The sequence below is a fragment of the Syngnathus acus genome, chromosome 16, assembly GCF_901709675.1.
Source record: "Syngnathus acus chromosome 16, fSynAcu1.2, whole genome shotgun sequence".
In the NCBI taxonomy this organism is placed as follows: domain Eukaryota; kingdom Metazoa; phylum Chordata; class Actinopteri; order Syngnathiformes; family Syngnathidae; genus Syngnathus; species Syngnathus acus.
The window spans coordinates 7,663,849-7,689,696 of NC_051101.1; the positions used below are offsets into that span (position 1 = coordinate 7,663,849).

General features: G+C 39.7%; 1 protein-coding gene across 6 annotated transcripts in view; it reads right to left on the reverse strand.

Annotated features, from left to right (window-relative positions):
• adgrb1a (adhesion G protein-coupled receptor B1a) overlaps window positions 1–25,848 on the reverse strand; it is a 79,473-nt gene that overhangs the window by 12,592 nt on the left and 41,033 nt on the right. For 5 of the 6 annotated variants that reach the window (XM_037273585.1, XM_037273582.1, XM_037273583.1 and 2 more), the window contains 10 exons: window positions 24,234–24,336; window positions 24,104–24,147; window positions 21,671–21,797; window positions 14,454–14,557; window positions 13,821–13,923; window positions 13,584–13,734; window positions 13,434–13,503; window positions 13,047–13,113; window positions 12,285–12,370; window positions 7,459–7,557 (listed from right to left, as the gene is read on the reverse strand). In XM_037273585.1, coding sequence (XP_037129480.1) covers window positions 7,459–7,557; window positions 12,285–12,370; window positions 13,047–13,113; window positions 13,434–13,503; window positions 13,584–13,734; window positions 13,821–13,923; window positions 14,454–14,557; window positions 21,671–21,797; window positions 24,104–24,147; window positions 24,234–24,336 — 954 coding nt within the window. The remainder of the gene's footprint in view (window positions 1–7,458; window positions 7,558–12,284; window positions 12,371–13,046; window positions 13,114–13,433; window positions 13,504–13,583; window positions 13,735–13,820; window positions 13,924–14,453; window positions 14,558–21,670; window positions 21,798–24,103; window positions 24,148–24,233; window positions 24,337–25,848) is intronic. The other variant, XM_037273584.1, reaches the window with a different exon arrangement.

Below are 25,848 nucleotides of genomic sequence, written 5' to 3' on the forward strand. Positions count from 1 at the left end.
TTCAAAGTTACAAAATTCCTGTTTATAAAAACTCAACGTGGCTCTCTTGTCTCATGTTTAACTTTTTATGTCAAACCAGATGTTACAAACTGTCATCAACAAAAAGGAAATAATTTGTGTCACTGTTCCAATACTGTTGGAGGGGCAAATATTAGGGGTGTAACGATTCATCAATACATCGATATAATGCTCTACGATTTGTTGGCATCGATGCTAAACATAAACATCGATCTATATCGCCCGTTTTTGACCTCGGACATTAGACACGACTGTATTTTGAAATCCAGTTCATTGTTGCTTGCTTCCTCTTTCCGGGAGCAGTGCGCGGCGTGTTGTGTTGTGAGCAGAGCAGGCACGTGAAAGGGGAGCCGACAACTACGCGGCTCCTGGGCAGGTGCTATGGCTAGTGTCCAAGAAGACGAGGAAATCCGCTCCCCTTTGGGCTTCAAGTCATTCGTTTGGAAGCACTTTGTAATTTCCTAAATAAAGAGTTTGCAGTACCTTGTTGATTTTGCGTATGAATTGTTATAAATCAGGATATTGTTCTATATCGATTGTAGAGCACTATATCGTGATGTATCGTGAATGAATCACAGCAGGCTTTACGATATCGGCAAATATCGTATCGTGGTCCTTTGTATCGATATGATATCGTATCGTTACAAAACCCGCGATTTACACCCCTAGTTTGTAACCCTAACCTTGATTTAAAACCCTAGTCGGAAACCCTAACCCTAGCTTGAAACCCTAATTAGCAATGGCAAAACTCCTTGGAAACCCTGGTCGGAAACCCTAACCCTAGATTTGAAAGCCTAGTTAGAAACCCTAATCTTAGAAACCCTAAAAGTAGTTTGAAACCCTCGTTGGAAACCCTAACCTTAGCTTTAAAACCTAGTTTGTAACCCTAAGCTTGGTTTAAAACCCTAGTCGGAAACCCTACCCCTTGTTTGAAACTTTAATTAGCGATGGCAAAACTCCTTGGAAACCCTGGTCGGAAACCCTAACCTTAGTTTTGAAAGCCTAGATAGAAACCCTGATCTTAGAAACCATAAAAGTAGTTTGAAACCCTCGTTGGAAACCCTAACCCTAGCATTAAAACCAAGTTTGTAACCCTAACCTTTGTTTAAAACCCTAGTCGGAAACCCTAACCCTAGTTTGAAACCCTAAATAGCAATGGCAAAACTCCTTGGAAACCCTGGTCGGAAACCCTAACCCTCGTTTTGAAAGCCTAGTTAGAAACCCTAATCTTAGAAACCCTAAAAGTAGTTTGAAACCCTCGTTGGAAACCCTAACCCTAGCTTTAAAACCTAGTTTGAAACCCTAACCTTGGTTTAAAACCCTAGTCGGAAACCCTGAGCCTAGTTTGAAACCCTAATTAGCGATGGCAAAACTTCTTGGAAACCCTAGTCGGAAACCCTAACCCTAGTTTTGAAAGCCTAGTTAGAAACCCTAACCCTAACTCTAGTTTTGAAAGCCTAGTTAGTAACCCTAACCCTAACTCTAACTCTAACTCTAACTCTAACTCTAACCCTAACCCTAACCCTAACTCTAACTCTAACTAACTCTAACCCTAACCCTAACCCTAACCCTAGTTTTGAAAGCCTAGTTAGAAACCCTAACCCCAACCCTAATCCTAACCCTAACCCTAACTTTGGAAACCCTAGTCGAAAACCCTAACCCTAGATTTGAAAGCCTAGTTAGAAACCCCAATCTTAGAAACCCTAAAAGTAGTTTGAAACCCTCGTTGGAAACCCTAACCCTAGCTTTAAAACCTAGTTTGAGACCCTAACCTGGTTTAAAACCCTAGTCGGAAACCCTGAGCTAGTTTGAAACCCTAATTAGCGATGGCAAAACTCTTTGGAAACCCTAGTCGGAAACCCTAACCCGAGTTTTGAAAGCCTAGTTAGAAACCCTAACCCTAACCCTAACTCTAGTTTTGAAAGCCTAGTTAGTAACCCTAACCCTAACCCTAACCCTAACTCTAACTCTAACCCTAACCCTAACCCTAACTCTAACCCTAACCCTAACCCTAACCCTAGTTTTGAAAGCCTAGTTAGAAACCCTAACCCCAACCCTAATCCTAACCCTAACCCTAACTTTGGAAACCCTAGTCGAAAACCCTAACCCAGTTTTGAAGCCTAGTTAGAAACCCTAATCTTAGAAACCCTAAAAGTAATTTGAAAGCCTTGTTGGAAACCTTAAGCCTAGCTTTAAAACCTAGTTTGTAACCCTAACCTTGGTTTAAAACCCTAGTCGGAAACCCTAACCCTAGTTTGAAACCCTAATTAGCAATGGCAAAACTCCTTGGAAACCCTGGTCGGAAACCCTAACCCTCGTTTTGAAAGCCTAGTTAGAAACCCTAATCTTAGAAACCCTAAAGTAGTTTGAAACCCTCGTTGGAAACCCTAACCCTAGCTTTAAAACCTAGTTTGAAACCCTAACCTTGGTTTTAAAACCCTAGTCGGAAACCCTGAGCCTAGTTTGAAACCCTAATTAGCGATGGCAAAACTTCTTGGAAACCCTAGTCGGAAACCCTAACCCTAGTTTTGAAAGCCTAGTTAGAAACCCTAACCCTAACTCTAGTTTTGAAAGCCTAGTTAGTAACCCTAACCCTAACTCTAACTCTAACTCTAACTCTAACTCTAACTCTAACTCTAACTCTAACCCTAACCCTAACTTTAACTAACTCTAACCCTAACCCTAACCCTAGTTTTGAAAGCCTAGTTAGAAACCCTAACCCCAACCCTAATCCTAACCCTAACCCTAACCCTAACTTTGGAAACCCTAGTCGAAAACCCTAACCCTAGATTTGAAAGCCTAGTTAGAAACCCCAATCTTAGAAACCCTAAAAGTAGTTTGAAACCCTCGTTGGAAACCCTAACCCTAGCTTTAAAACCTAGTTTGAGACCCTAACCTTGGTTTAAAACCCTAGTCGGAAACCCTGAGCCTAGTTTGAAACCCTAATTAGCGATGGCAAAACTCTTTGGAAACCCTAGTCGGAAACCCTAACCCGAGTTTTGAAAGCCTAGTTAGAAACCCTAACCCTAACCCTAACTCTAGTTTTGAAAGCCTAGTTAGTAACCCTAACCCTAACCCTAACCCTAACCCTAACCCTAACTCTAACCCTAACCCTAACCCTAACTCTAACCCTAAGTCTAACCCTAACCCTAACCCTAGTTTTGAAAGCCTAGTTAGAAACCCTAACCCCAACCCTAATCCTAACCCTAACCCTAACTTTGGAAACCCTAGTCGAAAACCCTAACCCCAGTTTTGAAAGCCTAGTTAGAAACCCTAATCTTAGAAACCCTAAAAGTAATTTGAAAGCCTTGTTGGAAACCTTAAGCCTAGCTTTAAAACCTAGTTTGTAACCCTAACCTTGGTTTAAAACCCTAGTCGGAAACCCTAACCCTAGTTTGAAACCCTAATTAGCAATGGCAAAACTCCTTGGAAACCCTGGTCGGAAACCCTAACCCTCGTTTTGAAAGCCTAGTTAGAAACCCTAATCTTAGAAACCCTAAAAGTAGTTTGAAACCCTCGTTGGAAACCCTAACCCTAGCTTTAAAACCTAGTTTGAAACCCTAACCTTGGTTTAAAACCCTAGTCGGAAACCCTGAGCCTAGTTTGAAACCCTAATTAGCGATGGCAAAACTTCTTGGAAACCCTAGTCGGAAACCCTAACCCTAGTTTTGAAAGCCTAGTTAGAAACCCTAACCCTAACTCTAGTTTTGAAAGCCTAGTTAGTAACCCTAACCCTAACTCTAACTCTAACTCTAACCCTAACCCTAACTTTAACTAACTCTAACCCTAACCCTAACCCTAGTTTTGAAAGCCTAGTTAGAAACCCTAACCCCAACCCTAACCCTAACCCTAACTTTGGAAACCCTAGTCGAAAACCCTAACCCTAGATTTGAAAGCCTAGTTAGAAACCCCAATCTTAGAAACCCTAAAAGTAGTTTGAAACCCTCGTTGGAAACCCTAACCCTAGCTTTAAAACCTAGTTTGAGACCCTAACCTTGGTTTAAAACCCTAGTCGGAAACCCTGAGCCTAGTTTGAAACCCTAATTAGCGATGGCAAAACTCTTTGGAAACCCTAGTCGGAAACCCTAACCCGAGTTTTGAAAGCCTAGTTAGAAACCCTAACCCTAACCCTAACTCTAGTTTTGAAAGCCTAGTTAGTAACCCTAACCCTAACCCTAACCCTAACCCTAACCCTAACCCTAACTCTAACCCTAACCCTAACTCTAACCCTAAGTCTAACCCTAACCCTAACCCTAGTTTGAAAGCCTAGTTAGAAACCCTAACCCCAACCCTAATCCTAACCCTAACCCTAACTTTGGAAACCCTAGTCGAAAACCCTAACCCCAGTTTTGAAAGCCTAGTTAGAAACCCTAATCTTAGAAACCCTAAAAGTAATTTGAAAGCCTTGTTGGAAACCTTAAGCCTAGCTTTAAACCTAGTTTGTAACCCTAACCTTGGTTTAAAACCCTAGTCGGAAACCCTAACCCTAGTTTGAAACCCTAATTAGCAATGGCAAAACTCCTTGGAAACCCTGGTCGGAAACCCTAACCCTCGTTTTGAAAGCCTAGTTAGAAACCCTAATCTTAGAAACCCTAAAAGTAGTTTGAAACCCTCGTTGGAAACCCTAACCCTAGCTTTAAAACCTAGTTTGAAACCCTAACCTTGGTTTAAAACCCTAGTCGGAAACCCTGAGCCTAGTTTGAAACCCTAATTAGCGATGGCAAAACTTCTTGGAAACCCTAGTCGGAAACCCTAACCCTAGTTTTGAAAGCCTAGTTAGAAACCCTAACCCTAACTCTAGTTTTGAAAGCCTAGTTAGTAACCCTAACCCTAACTCTAACTAACTCTAACTCTAACCCTAACCCTAACTTTAACTAACTCTAACCCTAACCCTAACCCTAGTTTTGAAAGCCTAGTTAGAAACCCTAACCCCAACCCTAACCCTAACCCTAACTTTGGAAACCCTAGTCGAAAACCCTAACCCTAGATTTGAAAGCCTAGTTAGAAACCCCAATCTTAGAAACCCTAAAAGTAGTTTGAAACCCTCGTTGGAAACCCTAACCCTAGCTTTAAAACCTAGTTTGAGACCCTAACCTTGGTTTAAAACCCTAGTCGGAAACCCTGAGCCTAGTTTGAAACCCTAATTAGCGATGGCAAAACTCTTTGGAAACCCTAGTCGGAAACCCTAACCCGAGTTTTGAAAGCCTAGTTAGAAACCCTAACCCTAACCCTAACTCTAGTTTTGAAAGCCTAGTTAGTAACCCTAACCCTAACTCTAACTCTAACCCTAACCCTAACCCTAACTCTAACCCTAAGTCTAACCCTAACCCTAACCCTAGTTTTGAAAGCCTAGTTAGAAACCCTAACCCCAACCCTAATCCTAACCCTAACCCTAACTTTGGAAACCCTAGTCGAAAACCCTAACCCCAGTTTTGAAAGCCTAGTTAGAAACCCTAATCTTAGAAACCCTAAAAGTAATTTGAAAGCCTTGTTGGAAACCTTAAGCCTAGCTTTAAAACCTAGTTTGTAACCCTAACCTTGGTTTAAAACCCTAGTCGGAAACCCTAACCCTAGTTTGAAACCCTAATTAGCAATGGCAAACTCCTTGGAAACCCTGGTCGGAAACCCTAACCCTCGTTTTGAAAGCCTAGTTAGAAACCCTAATCTTAGAAACCCTAAAAGTAGTTTGAAACCCTCGTTGGAAACCCTAACCCTAGCTTTAAAACCTAGTTTGAAACCCTAACCTTGGTTTAAAACCCTAGTCGGAAACCCTGAGCCTAGTTTGAAACCCTAATTAGCGATGGCAAAACTTCTTGGAAACCCTAGTCGGAAACCCTAACCCTAGTTTTGAAAGCCTAGTTAGAAACCCTAACCCTAACTCTAGTTTTGAAAGCCTAGTTAGTAACCCTAACCCTAACTCTAACTCTAACCCTAACCCTAACTTTAACTAACTCTAACCCTAACCCTAACCCTAGTTTTGAAAGCCTAGTTAGAAACCCTAACCCCAACCCTAACCCTAACCCTAACTTTGGAAACCCTAGTCGAAAACCCTAACCCTAGATTTGAAAGCCTAGTTAGAAACCCTAAAAGTAGTTTGAAACCCTCGTTGGAAACCCTAACCCTAGCTTTAAAACCTAGTTTGAGACCCTAACCTTGGTTTAAAACCCTAGTCGGAAACCCTGAGCCTAGTTTGAAACCCTAATTAGCGATGGCAAAACTCTTTGGAAACCCTAGTCGGAAACCCTAACCCGAGTTTTGAAAGCCTAGTTAGAAACCCTAACCCTAACCCTAACTCTAGTTTTGAAAGCCTAGTTAGTAACCCTAACCCTAACTCTAACTCTAACCCTAACCCTAACCCTAACCCTAACTCTAACCCTAAGTCTAACCCTAACCCTAACCCTAGTTTTGAAAGCCTAGTTAGAAACCCTAACCCCAACCCTAATCCTAACCCTAACTTTGGAAACCCTAGTCGAAAACCCTAACCCCAGTTTTGAAAGCCTAGTTAGAAACCCTAATCTTAGAAACCCTAAAAGTAATTTGAAAGCCTTGTTGGAAACCTTAAGCCTAGCTTTAAAACCTAGTTTGTAACCCTAACCTTGGTTTAAAACCCTAGTCGGAAACCCTAACCCTAGTTTGAAACCCTAATTAGCAATGGCAAAACTCCTTGGAAACCCTGGTCGGAAACCCTAACTCTAGTTTTGAAAGCCTAGTTAGAAACCCTATTCTTAGAAACCCTAAAAGTAGTTTGAAATTAGGGGTGTAACGATTCATCGATACACATCAATTAATCGATATAATGCTCTACGATTTGTTGGCATCGATGCTAAACGTAAACATCGATCTATATCGCCCGTTTTTGACCTTTTGACGAGACTTTATTTTGAAATTCAGTTCATTGTTGCTTGCTTCCTCTTTCCGGGAGCAGTGTTGTGTTGTGAGCAGAGCAGGCATGTGAAAGGGGAGCCGACAACTACGCAGCTCCTGGGCTGGTGCTATGGCTAGTGTCCAAGAAGACGAGGAAATTCGCTCCCCTTTGGGCTTCAAGTCATTCGTTTGGAAGCACTTTGTAATTTCCTAAATAAAGAGTTTGCGGTACCTTGTTGATTTTGCGTATGAATTGTTATAAATCAGGATATTGTTCTATATCGATCGTAGAGCACTATATCGTGATGTATCGTGAATGAATCACAGCAGGCTTTAAGATATCTGCAAATATCGTATCGTTTTCTTTGGATCGATATGATATCGTATCGTTACAAAACTCGCGATTTACACCCCTAGCAAATATATTTCCGGAATTGGATGCATATAAAGCTAGGTTTGAGTAAAAATGAGTCTGATAATGAAAACAGAACCAATCGAGTGAGGGAGAACAAGAGAGGTGTACAGTTGAGAAGATAGAAGCAAGAAGAGTTAAGGAAAATAATTAGCGGGACTAACATGGCGTTACTGGTAGCTGTGGTGGATACGTCAGCCGACGAGATAACTCCACACTTGGCACATTTGAGCGTCATATTGTACAGTGGCACTGTCATCTGACTGCAAAGTCAAATTAACACGCTGTAACAACAACACAAACAGATACAAATGCACCTATACACAGATTCATACATATGTACATACAAGCACACAAAAACAAAACAGTCACGCCAACAGTGAGTCACAGTAGTCTCGCACAATCTCTCTCTCAGGGTTTTGAGTCAGCTCAGAGTGTTTGTGTCTCAAGCTTTTATCTAATATGACTTGGAAGAAGATCGCAGCATGGATAAGACTGTCATCACATATTTGATTTTCTTGAAAGGAAAAAAAACACAAACATGATAGCCTGCGATGTTTGGGACTCTGCACTGAGTGCTCAATATTATACCAGCTAGTCATTCATCTGCTTGTATTACATGAAAGCCATATCACATTCAATTTTACGTACGTCTAGTGATTATCTCATACAAAAATCAACAACACATTTAAAGTGCATCTACTGAGGATATAGCATTTTAATTCCTTGTATACAAATAGTTGACTCTCTGGAGAAAGCTATCAAGTGTGAATTTACACCACCAACTACATCTTTCATGAGCAGCCAAATTCTGAGAATTTGTCTCTGGGCAAGCTACTCTGATGCCACTGTGCGGTTAACATACTGAAAATTCGGTTATGGGAAACAGAGGCCAGAGGCCAAGTGAAATACAGCTTCGGCAGTTGTTGAGGCAGAAATTCAGGCTTGGGAGCGATTTGGCTAGAATGTGGGGAAAGGCTTCCACATGGATCTGAGAAAATTCTGATTCTTCATCTGACAGCTCAGGAGGCGGTAGAAGCTGTGCACACTAAACACTGTGTATAATGGAGATTGATCTGTGGTGACCTTAACTCTGAATATTGTAGGTCGGTGAGGAGAATATTTCAAAACCTCCTCGGGTCCACCGACATCACTTCCAATGAGGAAACTGACTCCGAGGTAAACTGTCTTATCTCAGGGATGTAAGTCGGAAAGGAAAAAAATAAATCTCTTGGGTAGTAAGGCCCAGGAGTGCATGATATGTACTCCAAGTTCCTAAAGGCTCTAGATCAGTGGTTCTTAACCTTGTTGAAGGTATCGAACCCCACCAGTTTCATATGCGCATTCACCGAACCCCGCTTTAGCAAAAAAATAAAAAAAACACAATAAATGTTTTTTACTGGTGCACAAAATGAGCCGTGCATGATCATCACCTTGTTCAAAGAACAAAACCAACACAATGCATAACTCAACAAATTACATACCTGCAAATCAGTGTGCCTTTGCGAAATCAGTTCAGAAATGCATTATCATGAATTTACGAATATACCTTAATGTATGCTACAGGCACCAATATTAAAAATCAATAAAACTAATGTATTAAAACACAAACACACCATTTACGTGGATATGAAAGTCAAAAGGTAAAAGGTGGGTGGGTAGATGGATCAAAGATACAAAGGAAAGCATTTTGGAAAATGAAGTCAAAAGATTTATAACAAATGACACACTACAGTCAATGTGTTTGAGTCAAAATGAAGGGATAAAACCTGCAACAGCATAATATTCAACCATTACACGAGTTGAATGGTTTTAGTGTTGTCTAATTTCGTGAGGTCAAATTAGTTTGCTTTTGTGGTACAGATACCAATGAAGCCTGTCTCCAAGGGAGAATCTGCCTAATTGAAATGTTTCTGTGTACTTAATTGGATGCTGAATAAACTAACTTAATTAACCATGTTTTCAATTTCAATCTTAAATGACATCATGAACGGTGAATCAACTTGAAAATATATTTCCATTCTGCACAAATAAATAACAAATGTATAACACACCAAATGCAAGCCCCTTGGGGTAAACAAACAAACAGCTGAGACTGATCAGTTTGCATTCTTTCCTATTATCTCAATTCAAACACGCGGGCCAAAACCACTTTGAGCCCCGTGCAAACAAACTCTAATTTGATTTGGTTCACTTCAGTCAAGTGTGAACTCTGCACTGACGTGCAGTCAAATGACAGCAGCACAAAGCACAGGGAGATCACACGGCTATAACAGTTAAGTTTAGCACAGGTGTCTCAGTCACAGTCTGCTTTTGGCACATTTGTCTGTTTGTGCTGTAGTGCATGCATGTGCAACTGGGATCCCCCAGGGGCTTTTGAAGGAACGTTTTCAAAGTTCTTTGCGACATATTAGATAAAAAGAACCACCACCACAGAACACAAATATATGCAATAGATCAATTATATGCAAAGATAACATTTGCATCAATGTGAAGGAGACCATGGAGATGGTGGTGCATTTCAGGAGGAACAGATGGCCCCTCGTCTTTTCAAACATTGGAGGAGCATCAGTGGAAGTAGTCTCTATACACACATTCCTTGGGGTCTACCTTGCCAAGGAACCTATTGTCTTAAGAGGGGCATGATTCTTAAGAACAGCAGTGAATAGAGGGTTGAAGTAAGACCAAAGCACTGAGTCAAAATATCAACGAGGTGACTTCAGGAGAGATCTGTGAATGACTAAGCAGCCAAGAGCCCACACTTGAATTCGTGCTGTGCAATGATGATTCCAATCCAATCTGATGGAACTTGTGAGATGCTCTAAAAAGGAAAATGCCAAAGAGAGGCAGGCCAAGCTTGTGGCATCATATTAAAAAAGACTTGAGGCTGTGGTTGTCACAAAAGACGCATCAACCAAGTATAGAACAGTGACTGGGGATGAACGAATGAATGAATGAATGAATGAATGAATGAATGAATGCATGCATGCATGCATGCATACATGAATGAATGAATGAATGAATGAAGTTCATCTGGAGTTGTGCATTAGAAAAATCGTTCCCTTAACGAACTACTCTCAAAGTTATAAACTACCCAATATACCATAGGCAACATTTTTAAATGGATGCATCTATCAAATTATTATATTTCAGAGCTGAATATGCCCCTCAACTATAGGTAACACTGTCAATTCATAAGCCTCTACAAGCACTATAGATATGACTAACCAGAAATTGAAGAATTCATGTTACTGTGTTCTACACAGCTAACATGGGATAAGACGATTTACACGCTAAGAGACAGAAATTCTAATATGAAGTGAACTAGGGGTGTTTCCATTCTTATTCACCAGAAGTGGTAATAGGCAGGACTAGAACCTTTAAGAAGAGAATGGGATAGGCAACCAATACCCAGTCATAGGCTGATCTGTTCCTGATTAAGAAGCCCTGAGTGAGAGAGAGGGGGGATTCTGTGCAAACTCAAAAATGACATTTCAGACAGATCCAGTTAAAAAAAAAAAAAAGAGATCACTGAGTAAAGTATTTGAATGTACCAACAATGCTCATGTGGACATAATAGACTGCCATGTAAAGGAGAGCAGGGTGCACGTTTCCTGAAATGATTGAAGTTGTCAATGCAATATGATGTTTTACCATCTCAAAGAAGTTGGATATTTGTGACAGTATGTCCAACTATTATAAGTCACCACTTGGTATTCAACTAATACAATTAATTTCCTTTTATTTTTCATCATTTCTGTTGGATCGCAATGTGCACATTTAACGAACATATTAAGACATATCGTGCTGTATGTGGTACCTCCAAAATCAAAATGATCTGGAGTACCTAAAAACGGCATGTTAATCTTTCATCTTCAAAGTAAGCAAGCCATTTTCAACATTTACAACTTGTCAATAATTTGTAAAAATAACACCCACATCTGTGGAATGACCAATAATGTAAATTTGTGGAAAAAAATATTAAATGTACTAAATTGTGACGTATGAGGATTTGGCCCAACACCAGTGAATAAATGTCCAATGTATGTAGGCATACATGTATAGAAATAGTTGGGTCATTTATGAGATGTGGATAATGTGCATGTTAATATGATTCGCCAGGCCGATACAACGTAAATGTATGTCAAAATGTTGGGACCCTTAGACTATCAGCCTGACATTTTAAAGCAAGAACTACTATTGTTGTTTGTCTGTTGTTCTTACTTGCCACACGTGTCAGTATTTTTTTGGGATCATTATTCTGATTTAGTGGTCCAAAATATAATTACTTATTTCCCACTAAATGGTTATACATTGGAATTTTCTTTGAAGGTTTTTATGAAGCCCTGCTTACCCTTACGAGAAAGAGATGAGAAGAAAAACAGATGGAATTAATCACTACTATCACAGAACAACCCACAGAACAGTTGGCTACTTCTAAAGCATTGGGATGAATCACCATCTTCATAGCAGTACCGATAACCAGATGGAACTCTTCAACTTTTGTGCTTTCTTATACATAATACAGTACTTTGGTGGTCTCATGATCTATTACTGAATTAAATTGTATTTCCATGGCACCAATTCAGGATCATTTTGTAATCAATTTGAAATGTTTGATCCAAAGAAAATGGGCTTCATTCACCAACTGTTTTTGAGAACACATTTGCACTTTTCAATAAGAATATGATATTCACCAATGTACAATTTGACTCCACGATATACTTACACAAATTTTAGTGGTTTACATTCGAACATTTATCACATTACATTATATAATATTAGATGGATTTTGAATATTATATATCATCATTGAAATGATGATGTTCAATAATAACTCATCATAAATCCCCACTATTTCAGAAACTTTTTGAAGGGCAAATGTAGCTCTTAGGAACATGTTGATGAATCAGGCTCAGCAATTCCCTTTGTGAGCTAGACCACCAGGCTGGTTATAGGTGACAGTGTAAAAGTGTGGTATAAGGCATACCCCGCCCTCTCCTTTAGTTTCATATCAGTAATGCCGTCTTTGGACACCAGTTTGTTAAAAACGAGAATCCCAATAACCATGTTAACCTGCCAAAAGAAGAGGCATACAATTAATACATTAAAGACATTTTCCTTTTTGACAGCATGCAGAAATACTCTGATCATGTCTGATGATGACAGCAGAATACATTAAATAATCAAACACTACACTTGGTTATACTTACTCCAGAAGCTTAATAAACTGTTTGTGATTTCAAAACTATTATTTGTTGAGAACTATTCTACAGGAATTTATTCCCTCATTCCAAGTACTGAAAATAGAACTCTATGAAAGATGAAATTAATGTTCATTTGTTAAATAGTGTATTGGTGTTGTATTTAAATGTTTTGCAGTTGAATTAAGCTGTTTTCTGCGTGGACCCAAACTGTGATTTCAAAACAATATCATTTGTTGAAAACTATTCTACAAGAATTTATTCTCTCATTCCAAGTACTGAAAATAGAACTCTATGAAAGATTAAATTAATGTTCATTTGTTAAATAGTGTATTGATGCTGTATTTAAATGTTTTGCAGTTGAATTAAGCCGTTTGCTGCGTGGACCCACCACAAGTTGCTTTCACCGCAACATCCCTTTCTTATTTATTTAGTCGTTATTCTTTGCATGTCAACAAGTCAAGTCAAACCATTGACAAAATAACTGCAAATGACCAAGATACGGTACTGGTTAAAGGCAGGCAGCACAGAGAGAGAAGAAAGAATACCAAGACAACAGCGGCAGCTGGTCCAACAAATGCATAGAGAAGACCTCCTTCCAGAGATAACCAGCAGCTACAAGAGAGGAGCAGGCAGACATGCGTAGTATCATATACAACTCGAGAATGCAGCCTGTATAGAAATTGTGTGTAAACGTAGAGAAGCATTTACAAATTTATAAACACTGGAATAATTTTTGTTCAAAGAACTGCAAAGTGGGAAATATGATAAAGAATAAATTACGAGGGGATAAGTGAAAGAATGGGTTCCACAAAACCAATGTGTGAATTAAAATATACATATATTGAAAAAGCAATAACAACATGAAACCATACTCAATATTCTCAGAGCAACATTAAAGGTCAAATAGATCATCTACAGAAAACCATTCTTACTAGCTTGGTGTTCCATAGCCTTTTGCTTTGGTAAAACCCACTGATATTGCAACAACAAGGGCAGGGAGACCTAGGAGAGACAAAAGGGGTATTAGAATGGAGCAGATTACGAAAATGACTCAAATAGAAACAAGGGATGATAAGACTAACCCCAGCCAAGACAGAGAAAACGCTTGCGTATTATTCGATTCCGTAGACGACCCGTCACTGCCATGTATGACTGCCATGCCTCCGTCAGGACCCAACAGAATGATGACAGGAAAAAAAAGTGAAGAAACGCAGCGATTACGGTGCATAGGACCTAGAAGAGCAATAAAGAAAGGGATATGGAACTGTGATCATCCTGGCTTTCTTGAGTCCAAGTTCAAAACAAACATTGGGACTTACCTTATTTCTTGTTTGGGTCTGTCCGATGAGAATTAGAGCGTTGGAGGAAATGATTGAGAGGCAGAAGTTGATAAGTATGACGGATCGTTCAGACCGAATATATCTGCAGGAAGATGAGGAAACGTTGAAAATACAACAAATACAATCCTGCTTCACAGCAGCACAACAAAAAAGAAAAGACGATTTGTGTTTAGTTATTGGTTATTTCGGTTTGTTGCTTTTCTGCAATACATTTTATTTGGTTGAAAAATATGTGTATTAGCTTTCTAAATGGTGCCACATTTCATTTAACCAATGAGCAGCAGAAATGAGTACGTATGTGAGTACCCAGAATAAAACCCTGTCAAATCTCTGACAATGATAAACTGCTTACTTTGCTGTTATGGATTTGTTTGGCGTTACAGATTGGATGACTGAAGTTTGAAGAAATAACATATTGTCAGTCAACAATTTATTCAGTAAACAATCACAAGCCGCAGAAGCACATTGAAGACCCAGTGACAAGTACAAGTCTGGCATTTCCTCCTCATACTGGTAGCACATTGCTTTGAGATGTGATTTAAAATATAACAACATTTTGGCATGTTAGGTTAAGTTCCCATTTATTGATATTCATGCAACATATTTTCTCACCTCCAGACTGACACATAGATGATGATGAGTAGCAACAATGTTAAAGAAGACACTCCACAACCCACAATTAGCGTCACAGATGGGAGCTGTGTCTTATCCATGTTCTGAAAAAAGAAAGAGAACACAGAATACTAGTGTTATTATTTAAAGTAAAGGAACTAATCTCAAACTGGAGCTCATAGACCACAAAGACCGTGTGTCCAAAAAGTAGTGGTAAAACAAGGATGAAATGTTTAAAAAAAATAAAAAATAAAAAACTTATGCCTCCAACCTATGATGAAGCTGATATCAGATGACTTGTCCATGTGCAAGTTGCATTACACCAATACATTGTGAAATTATAGCTGGAACTATTATATCAGGCAGTTATAATTGTAGAGCGATAATTGTGTGTGTGTGTCTTTTGTACTATGTGCAGCATGGTTGGTCTCCATAGACAGCAGGGTGAATACCTACTCTCCCTTTGCCTGCAAGGGTTTTTAATAGTTTCCTACTGCATCCTCAAAAGTACAGGCTTGAAGTTTGCAAAATAGCATCTCAATTATCCACAGCATTAGTGGCAAACAGTTTTATGGAAATATTAAAGAAATGCCAAATTGTTTCAAATGAAGCCATAGCGTGTGATACTGTGTGTAGGGCCCAGATTACAGCTGTGTATTTGTCCTGTAATTTGTTTGCATCCAGCAGTAGTGCACATAAGACAGTAGCTATGCAGCCTTTGGAAACCCGTGTGTTACGTGTTTAGGTGACATGGGTGATGTCTTTCGTTTCCAGCGATGGTGTGGATTTTTAGTCAAACAAACAACAGTGACAGGCGTCGCAATGCAGATATGACCATAGCACTTAATTCCCATCCTCATTAAACTCAAGATGCTTATATTTGCTCGACTACATACCATATATCTATAGTCGCTCTACACAGCCACGGACCGCTATACGCACACATTCCCTTATTTGCCTCTCACAGATTGCATGAACGCTCCAACGGGAAATAGTTAATTCATATTGAATATTAGGACGGACTCAAGCGGTTTCATTGGTCCACTGTGACAGAAATTTCCTTGGTCAGGTGTGAGGAGACTATGAGTAAACATGTTGCAAGTCAGATTTTTTAACCCTAAACCCTATCCAGCCTATTCCAGGACATCAACCCTTAGCTTTTGCAAGAGATAATTGGCTGAGTTTATTGCCTGTCTTGTCTGCTAGTTTGATGTGTGTGTTGGGGCCAAGTTAATTAAATCCCTCTGATTAATCTGCACTGCAGTCACTTCCTTCTCTAAAAGTAAATGGGGGAGAAAACATTATGAGTGCAGTGAAATGGAAACATGTCTGTTGAGAGAGTTTTCACTTGCTTTCTTGATAGAGGTCTTGCATAGCATGAAAATCAGTTATTTTTCGTCACTACACAGATTATATGAATACACAATGAACCTTGCTTTGGTCCCAAAGCTGCAACATTCAAGAATAGTGGACAGCCCTAATAAAAATGTCTATCATGCAAATATTAACAGTTTTTTCTTGTCACATAGAAATGTTGAAACTTTGATGGCGCCACTCAAAAATTTTTGTGAATGTTTGGCAAACAACTTTGAATAAGAATGTGCTGCTGCTTAACTTCTGCTGCAGAGCAGTTGCAGTTGTGGGTAGTCTTGATACTTCACGTTTAAATGAAAAATATAATATTTATTGGTCTACACTCAATACCCTGCCCCCATCCGTGTTATTTTAGAAGTGCAGCAATATAGAACTACATGAGTTATTTATTTTCTATTTGCCCTTTTCATATGGAGTGCTCCAGTGTTGTTTGCTTTTGGGGCACATCACCAGAAGAGAGGCACTTTGTTTAGCCTTGCACTCTACAGGATTTTCACTTGGCAGTAAAGCGGGGTTGCGATTGCTCCCTATTCAACTCATGTTTGGGCTCATAACATGCACGCACAAGTATCAATGAACTGTATTCTCCATAACTGTGATACAGCATTTAAGTACTGTCCATCCATCCAGCCATTTCATTATCAACAAATATTCCAAATGCACGTGAGGATACCCTTTTATTTGAACATTGTGTTCATTATTGATGATCCATGGCAAGGACATAAGTCCATTAACCACATCGGACAGGAATCAAAGTGGGGTGCTTTCAGTAGACCTGCTTGTCACCTCTAATCGGAGGCAACTACAGAGTGAAAGAGAATCCGAGATGAGGGACCACACAGCATGGCTCTGATCCCTATGATGAGACTAATTCTGAGCAGTGTTTTCCCTCGCCGGGACATGGTCACCAAGAGCCCCTTCGGCTTGGTGTCTGTAGATTTAAGTTCACCCTGGTGGACGAGAGGGTAGCCTTTCTATACCTCGGGTGAGGGGACGGGTTCTGACCGTTGTTCGTGCCTATGGTCCGACCAGGAGCTCAGAGTATACATCTATTTTAGAATCCCTGGAGGGCATGATGTAGTGTGCTCCTACTTCTGCTGGGGGACTTTGGTGGTCACATGGACAATGACAGTGAAACGTGGAAGGGTGTGATCAGAAAGAATACTGAAAGAATGAAAGTTTCCTCTGCAGGGTGTCCAGGCTCTGCTTTTGAGGAGCTTGCTTGAGAAAGATATTTTTCTGCTCATCCGCATTGAGAGGAGCAAGATTAGATGGCTCAGGAATCTGGTTAGGGTGAATTTTAGACATCCCACCCGGAGGAATCAGGAACGACCCAGGACATGGTGGAGAGACTTTGGGTTCATCTCATTCCTCTAATTACAAATTCCTAGATCCTTATATTAAGTAACCTCCCACACAGAACAAAATATGAACATTATCAAATTAAATAACCCATGTGTCTTACTTAGGAGACTAGCTAACTATGTCTGTCACACATACAACTCAACAACATCCAAAGATTTCGCCACAATTTTTTCTCTCTCCACAATTGTCAGCTTGCCAGCCTATTTTGCTTCCTAATCGATTTTCAGTGCCATGAAAGCACTCTTCTTACAAAGTAATTTTTTGCATCGTTTATTTAGGGTTTCCCTCAGAAAACTTACGAGACCCGGTGGTAGAGAAGCCAGCCGGCTTCATAATAGTGTCTGCTGATCAGGCCCTAATAACTCCTTGGGCCACCCTCAGCACTTTATATCACTGACAATGAGTCTTTCAAATCTCTGATGAAATATTTTAGTCTATTCTGCCTTGCAGTATTGCTTTAATTCAGTAGCACTGGAGAATTTTTCAACTATGAATAGCATTTTAAGGTCATGTCACAGCATTTTAATCAAATACAAGTCCAGAATTTGACAAGGCTACTCTAAAACCATCCATCCATTTGCTCTACCCTTTGTCCCCACGGGTGTCGCGGGCATGCTGGAGCCTACCCTAGTTGACTTCGGGAAGTAGGCGGGGGACACCCTGAATAGTTGCCAGCCCATCGCAGGACACGCAAAGACGAACAACCATTCGCACTCACAATCACACCTACGGGCAATGGTCAATCTGCCCACCATGTATGTTTTTGGAACATAGGAGGAAATGGAAGTACCTGGAAGACACCCACACAGGCATGGGGAGAACATAGAACAGGAAGGCCAGAGCCGAACTCAAACCCACCACCTCTGCACTGTGAGGCGGACGTACAGTTCATCACCGTGCCGCCACTCTGAAACCGTATTCATTCATTCGTTCATTCCTTCCTTCTTTCATTCATTCATAGAAAAGTTGAGTTTTCTGTTGTGTTTTGGATTGTTGTACTGCTGCAGAACCCAAGTTAGCTTCAGCTTGAGGTCACAAATTGTTTGCCTTAGGCCTCAAATGACGACCTATGCCCCTGGGCTGAGCCAGTGACTTCGGAAGAAAATATGCACTACATTTTAAGCAAAGAGCGGTGGAACCTAAATTTAGCACAGATTAAACATTCAAGTTATTTAAATAGATGTGTTGCTCCATCTTCTGATTAAATCTGTGATCGGGTATAGTTTTTTTCACCACTATTGTTACTAACCCCCCCTCAAAAAACATATTCCAAATTCAACCATTGAATACGCGCCCACACACACACACATGCACACACGCACACACGCACACGCACACGCACACACACACACACACACACACACACACACACACACACACACACACACACACACACACACACACACACACACACACTTCTCGTTGTACTAAGCCAAGACTCCAAAGCTCTTCCCTTAAAATGCTGTGCATGTTTTCTTTCACTCTCCTTTTTTTAATCTAAAATGCCTGCAGCAAATTTGGGCTGAGCAAAAAGGCATGAGAAATAACAGCAAGAGAGTAATAGGTTATGTATGCTGTAAAGAAGGGAAGTGGAAATGTAATGCGGCATCAGAGGGGAAAATGACTGAGGGGTACAAAAGAAGATCGAAAGTACAAGTGAAAAAAGGAGTGAAGGTGTTTATTATTCTGGGGCCGTAGGAGGCTAGTTACAGACAGACTGGCTGGCTGGGCCATTTAGAAACTAGTAAGAAATTCACAGCAGATCATTGGCATGGGGCCCATAGATATATAAAAAAAATAGATTGCACAGAGGGCATCAACAGCAGAGGAAAGAGGGGGAGTTTGCCTACCCATCATATTTGACCAGAGCAGCGAGTTTACAAAGTTGAAGGCAATCAACAGTAAAGGAATGACTGCATTAAAAAGTGCAGATAAAAAAAAAAAAATCACAATACCAATTTAATCCAGGGTTAATTTGTTCTTTCATTCGATTTTCTACATCAGAAGGAAGAAATTGCCTAGCGGCTAGCTCCACACTACCAATACAACACTGAAATGTTCCACTGGCCAGTAACCAAACAGAACAGTACAACAGAGTGGTACTAATAAGTACTAATATTCCAGTATACCTCTGACAATGAACAATAAACCGGGTAAAACAAGAATACCGTACCAAATTATACTGCTTGGTGGCAGTTCAGACAGAGCCGAGAAGAAAATGGAGATAAAATACATATTTACACTGCCCTCAATAATTATTGGCACCCATGGTAAAGATGTATTCTTTAGGTTTTAATAAATTCAATTTTGTCTAAATATAAGAAAACCTTTAAAGAAAAAGAAAAAAAAAAGGTCAAACCATTAATTCAAACATATTTATCCAGTAAGAAAGAAAATCTCACATTAAGCAATAATTCTTTTACATCACATCGTGTTCCAGAATTATTAGCACCCCTAATGTTAATACATTGCCCAACTCTCCTTTCACAAACCTGCAAGTACGTTGGAACGTATTTCCAAATATTCAAACGTACTTGCAAGTCCGTTCAATTGTATTTGCTGGTTTCTTTGCTTGACATTTGCTATAGGAAGCATGCTGTTAGATTTGTACCACAATTACAAGCATGTAATGAGGAATTTTGAGCACAAAAGCGTGTTTTGACTGCAGCAAAATTGCTGAGGACTCATCTGCCGCATGCCTATACAAAGAATCCGCTTGCACAGTCGCACGCACATGCAAATGCATGGCAAACCAAAGTGTGCCTTTGTTCAAATTAATGACCAGTCGCCTCAGTGCATCGCCTTCAATAAGATTGTATTGTGCAAACCAGATTAAACACCTCTGGATGGATGCATTGTGCAGAAGTAAAGGACATCCATGTCTTGGACTTGCTAGCTCAGAAATTTAGCCGGCTCAGACGCTTGGCATCGCCATGAAGTCACAGGTACAAACAATAACGTCTCTAATGGCAATAATGAGCCGAAATAAAGTCGACATAAAGGTTGGTCAAGTGTAATACAGGCACTTCAAGAGAGTATTAGTTCGCTACACTTAGCACTGTATGAACAACGAATCAAGGTTAATGCAACTATCAAAGATGCAGCATCTTCTGCAAGTAAGCACACGTATATGGCACTCCTTGAACTGGAGCATGGATGTAAACAGCACTGCATGACAATATGCACATAAAACTGGCACATTCCTGGACAAGAAAAAAGTTTTACTACCAGATATTTTGAACAATAGTTTTCCTTTGGAAAGTTGTGTTTTTATTGTAATTCACGTAATTATTACTTATTGTAATAAGACCTCATCAACAACAAAACTGTGGAACAATTTGCTCAACACAAATTCCTACAACAATATTTAATCATAATGTACCATGCTACCAGAAAGAGCCTTATATGAACACATTTTAAGAATCACTAGTCTACACCATAGATACTTGGCACTATCATATAGCATCAACTACACTTGATGCATTTTGTATTGTATTTTCAAGCAAAATAAAATCATACTAATTACCTTTATTCATGCAGAAAATACAACCTGCAATTGTATGAGTATGGTTCAAGCTCATATACTGTCAACAGGGGGGGTCCTACATTGCCCTTACACTATTAATTCATCGTGCTTAAATTTAGACAATAGTCATGATTTAAAATGATGGCCATTCTAACACATGAGAGCATATAGTCAAATGTTGCTGCTCTATTCATTTGGCCTTCTACTTGAGTTGTATTGGCCGAGGTCTAAATTGCAGCATGCCTTCCTACTTCTTTATGGGAACCCATGCTGTTACCAGGGTAACCAGCGAACAGGAAGCTTTTAAAGCAATTACACTCTAATAACAATATGTGAAGACTGTCCACAGAAAAATAGTGATTTCTGGGACGCTGTTTGCCCATGATGACACAATTCTGCTTGGCTGTGTCGGACTGCAGCCACATTGTGAAGGAACTGTGTTGTTTCAACATTTAACTATGCATTCAATTAATTGATTTAGCACTTAATCTTCGATAATTCTGAGCAGGGGATCATGCAGAATATTATACATTCATGAAAATTGACCAAATATGGAGCAAAACATGTACAGTGCAAATTAGATTAAAATATTTATAAATATAACCAGTGGTCAACATGTAATACTGCAAATCCTACATTACGCCCCCCAGCCCCCCTCCCCCGACCCAAACACAAGCGCATTCTTATGTTGATGACGTAAATAATAGCTACTTATGGTCAGCAAGCTGGTTAATTCTTTCTTTTTACGCAGCATGCTTTGGTTTGGCGAGGCAGAAAGATAGTGACAAAGATGGGGAGAGGGGGAGGATCTGTTGATAATGTAATGACAATGACGCCCTGGGTTGAAAAAAAAAAAGAAAAAAAAAAAAGGCTGGTGCGTGGACATTACAGCGCACTAAGGCAGTCTCCGCGACTCGTTCTTTGGACGAAATCAACGGAGGTTCACACTTACCATTTCGAGATGAAGTCGTGCTAAAATGGCGAAGGTGGACAGTCTGTCACACAGGCATTTGGTTCTGTGTGAATCGACGAGAACGGTTTTGCAGCCCCTTGCAGACCAGGATCCCAGCAGAGAGGAGCTACATCGATACGCACACACAAAAAGAGGCGATGCAGTAAAAGTAGAGATGGAAAAAGGCAAAGAAAGCAGTCAGAAGCCCACAGATATACACCCGCATCCTAATCCACTTTATCTCCGTTATTTGCAATCTAAGGCGCAGCAAGAAACGTGAATGCGGTGATATGGAAGCTCTGAGGCGGCGCGCTGCAGGTTTCTGCGCGGACACGTTTATTTCCAAAAGAGAAACATAAAACGAAAACAAAATGCAAACAAACAAAGACATTGCCCTCTATCAAATAATAAAAATAATAGTTTGCAAATACCTATAATGGAATCATCCAAATGTACAAACTCTACATCATGTGAAAATATAGGCTATTGTGTTTTGGAAATATTCGTTTTCCCTTTGTTGTTTTAAGTCAAGGGTCACACTTTCATTTCAACATCTTCACTTCAAGTAGCTTAAATGGATCTCTATTTACCTTGTCCGAAGACAAGTCATTTACATGTACGGCACAGGTGTCAAACTCAAGGCCCGGGGGGCAGATACGGCCCGCCACATCATTTTATGTGGCCCGCGAAGACAAATTGTGCATCAAATTCGTGTCATTACTAGAATTGCAAATTGTCTTTACTTTTAATAATATCTTTTTTTTTTATATTTGACCAGTTTTTACTCGTCTGATTTGAAGACGAGTTATTTGTCAGTTTGTTTTGTAGCTTTTATAGTATATAATATGAGGTGCTCATACATTTATTTGGGTTGACAGTCATAATGGCCCTCCAAAAGAAGCTATGACTACAATGCGGCCCGCGAAAAAAACAAGTTTGACACCCCTGATGTACGGTATAATTTTGTGCAAATCAATGTGCACAGAAGAATACATTTCATATGAATTGTCGATGATTGGTCTGTAAAGATCTTACCACTACATCTTACCATTACATTTAGGTGAGATGCTAAATGATTGACATAATTCACAAGTTCCAAAGCTTGTAATTGGGCAAAAACCTCTGTTCCTTGAAGTCAATTTGCTTTGCTATGCAGGATCAGAAACTGTAAAATCACACTGTATTCCATGTTAGTTTCACACTTTTGCACATCTTCCAGCAAATTAAATTTAACAAGGGAAATACTGTAGGCCGACCAGATGCTTGTCTCTGCAAAACCTCCTCCTTGTAATTTGCTGTGCTAATAGCGGGTCCAGATGGACAAATTGTTAACATTTGTGATGCTAATATGTTGGGAATTTATCTAATCCAGATAAAAACATCTAGCAACTTAATTATTGTAGGAAGCGATTGAGTAACTGAGGACTTCTGTTCAATCTCTCCCCAATGAACTTAATGTTCTAGGAGGAAACGGTCATGACAAAAAAAACAACTTCTGTTAGGATAAGTTATTTTTAGTTATATTTACCTCACGGAGGTATTTCTTCTATGATTCAGGTGGATTGATACACCTTATTGTGATGTTTATGGATGAAATATGATAACATCCAATATACAGTCCGCAGAGCTCAGAGCCAGCCTGTTTGCACCGCCATCAAATTCATCTAAATCACTTTAAACTACCTGCATCTATATAAATGTGGTTCCAGGAGGCATTAGGTTTAGTCTAATTTTAGCCACCAAATTAGCAGGTGCGCCAGGCGTGTCAGAGGAAAGACTCTTGGTACACCGCATCTCCCAGCATGGGGCAGAAAGATGTACCAAATTCCCAAAGAAGAGCATCAAGGCTTGCATCGGCACAAAATTCAGGATGCAACAGTTTTTCCGCAAGATATAAATATTGAGCCCAAAGTCTGCACTAACCATTAATGTCTTAATCGGTAGTAAAAGAAACATCTGCGGAAATGTGAATATTTACTTGGTAGCTCTAATTAAAAGTCTTAAAATTTCGAGTTAGGGGCCACTATGCTCCAAGAGAAAACAAGGTAGTCTAGAACCCTGCAATGTTACCTCAAATTGATTGAAATCATTTTAACTAAAGCTGGATTAATATTTTGGCTGTTCCGATTTAAATCATTCTGACAGAAGATCTCTGGTCATCTCTTAAAAGAGACGTAAAAGATCCAGGTCCTCCTTCTTTAACTGACTGTTTGGCAAAAGAGTTGACTTGCAGGCAGAGGTATTTTAATTTGGCAATGTGTCCTCATGGATCCGCAACATTACTTGACAAAGTGAAACTAGAAGACTTGGTGATGAAGTGCCGCCTCTCCAGAATACAATGGAGTCTTTATGAGCAAATGCTCATTATTGTACAAGCACAATAAAGTATATAGGCTAAAAGCTAATTTGGATAAATATTAAAACTTATCTTACCTCTCATTCTCATCCCAGGATATACATGTCTGGTTGATGGTGCCCTGTTAAATGGAACAGTTGTGAAATTGATATAAGAAGGCATTGACTGCTGTGTTGGCTTGCTCTGAAACACTGATTTGTTACTCACGTTGAACAAGTGAGAGAATTCTACTGTAACTGGAGCAGAAAGGGAAGCAGGAGTGGGTTTTATGGTGACTGATACAATCTTGGAGTTGAGTACTGTGCCATTTCTACAGGGAGAAAAGAGGAAGAAAAGAAAAAGGAATGTCACTGTGGCAATCACATCATTTTACAAAACACAGATTTGTTGCTGGTGGCACAGTGGGCCTTATTTTTGTTTCCAGTGCAAGTTTGGCATTTAGTGTGGTCGCAAGTACGAGCCAGAGGTTGTTGTTTTTTATAGTTTTCTTTCATTTGGTATTTTACCAGGCTTTACAGTTACACTTGGGACATGGGTCATCGTGAGAGGAAACGAAGAATTTTACCAGGTAATTGTGGTGGTATCCCTTGCATTAAAATCAGGATGGACGAAGCACATGCTGACTTGACATTGTAGAAACAGAAATAGACACGCTAGGGGTCTGTGCACAACATTGGCATGCAAACTGCAAGAGCTCACCTTGCAGAGGATGGAGTCGGCCGTATATTTAATAATTATTTAATAATGATTGTATATAAATGAAGATAATTCCAGTCAGACAAAAAATGATCTCTTGGACTTTGAATGTCTGTTGAAAATTTAAATTAAGAATTCACAGGTATCGTGAGGAAACCATGAGGTCAGAAAAAAAACCTACTCTGCAACGTTATAGTTTTGCATGTTCATTGATGCTTAGCAGAATTTGAGGGCGCCAACCATTTGTGCACCAAGCCAAATTAAAAAAAAAAAAAAAAAAAAAAAAAAAAACACCGCAGGCTAAACACTGTATGCTCCATTACATGTCTCACGGTTGTCGTTTGTGTGGAACTGACCTCAATAATTTTGAGCTTTTAGAGTTTGCCCCTCTCATGTCGCTAAATTAGCTAACCAAAATACAAACCACTGTACTCCATATAATACTGTGCTGCTACGTAACCACAACAAACAACAAACACAATTATTTTTTATTGTATAAGACATAATTTAATACAGCTCTTAGTATGCTTGTATATGAGTTTATGTTCCAAGTAAAGCAATCCAATTTCTTGATTTTTTTTTGTTCCTAACATGTGAAGCGTGGCAGATTGTTTCCCAATAGTTTCATAGCATTTCATGCCATTTTATTGTCCAGCCTCCTCCCCATTCGTGATTCCTATTTTTCATAGGATCTATCAATCATGAGGAAAGAGACAATCACAAGGAAATGAAATGCTAATGGGGGTTGTATGCCGAACGATTCCGAACGGCCAACACGTTGAAATCTTGCTCCCCTTTTTGATTCCTCACATCATCAGTGTATGCTTAAAGCACAATCACCCTTTCACCAGTCCAAAACACAATCAGTCACTTTAATCTTTCATGTCATCTAGTCTCTTGCCTCAAACTCATCTCATTTAGCTGGAGGGGCAAATCAAATGCAAAAAAATGAAAGAAGATAAGAATGAAATGAAATGGCAGTGTGAAGAGGAGCTGAGCGAGATGAAAGCAGTTCAAAGACTGCAAACAAACATGGGAGGACTGATGAGATTCAACGTTTAATTTTCACAATTCTGTATGCTTCTACAAGATCCGAATACGTTCTACAACTAAAAAGTACTTCAAC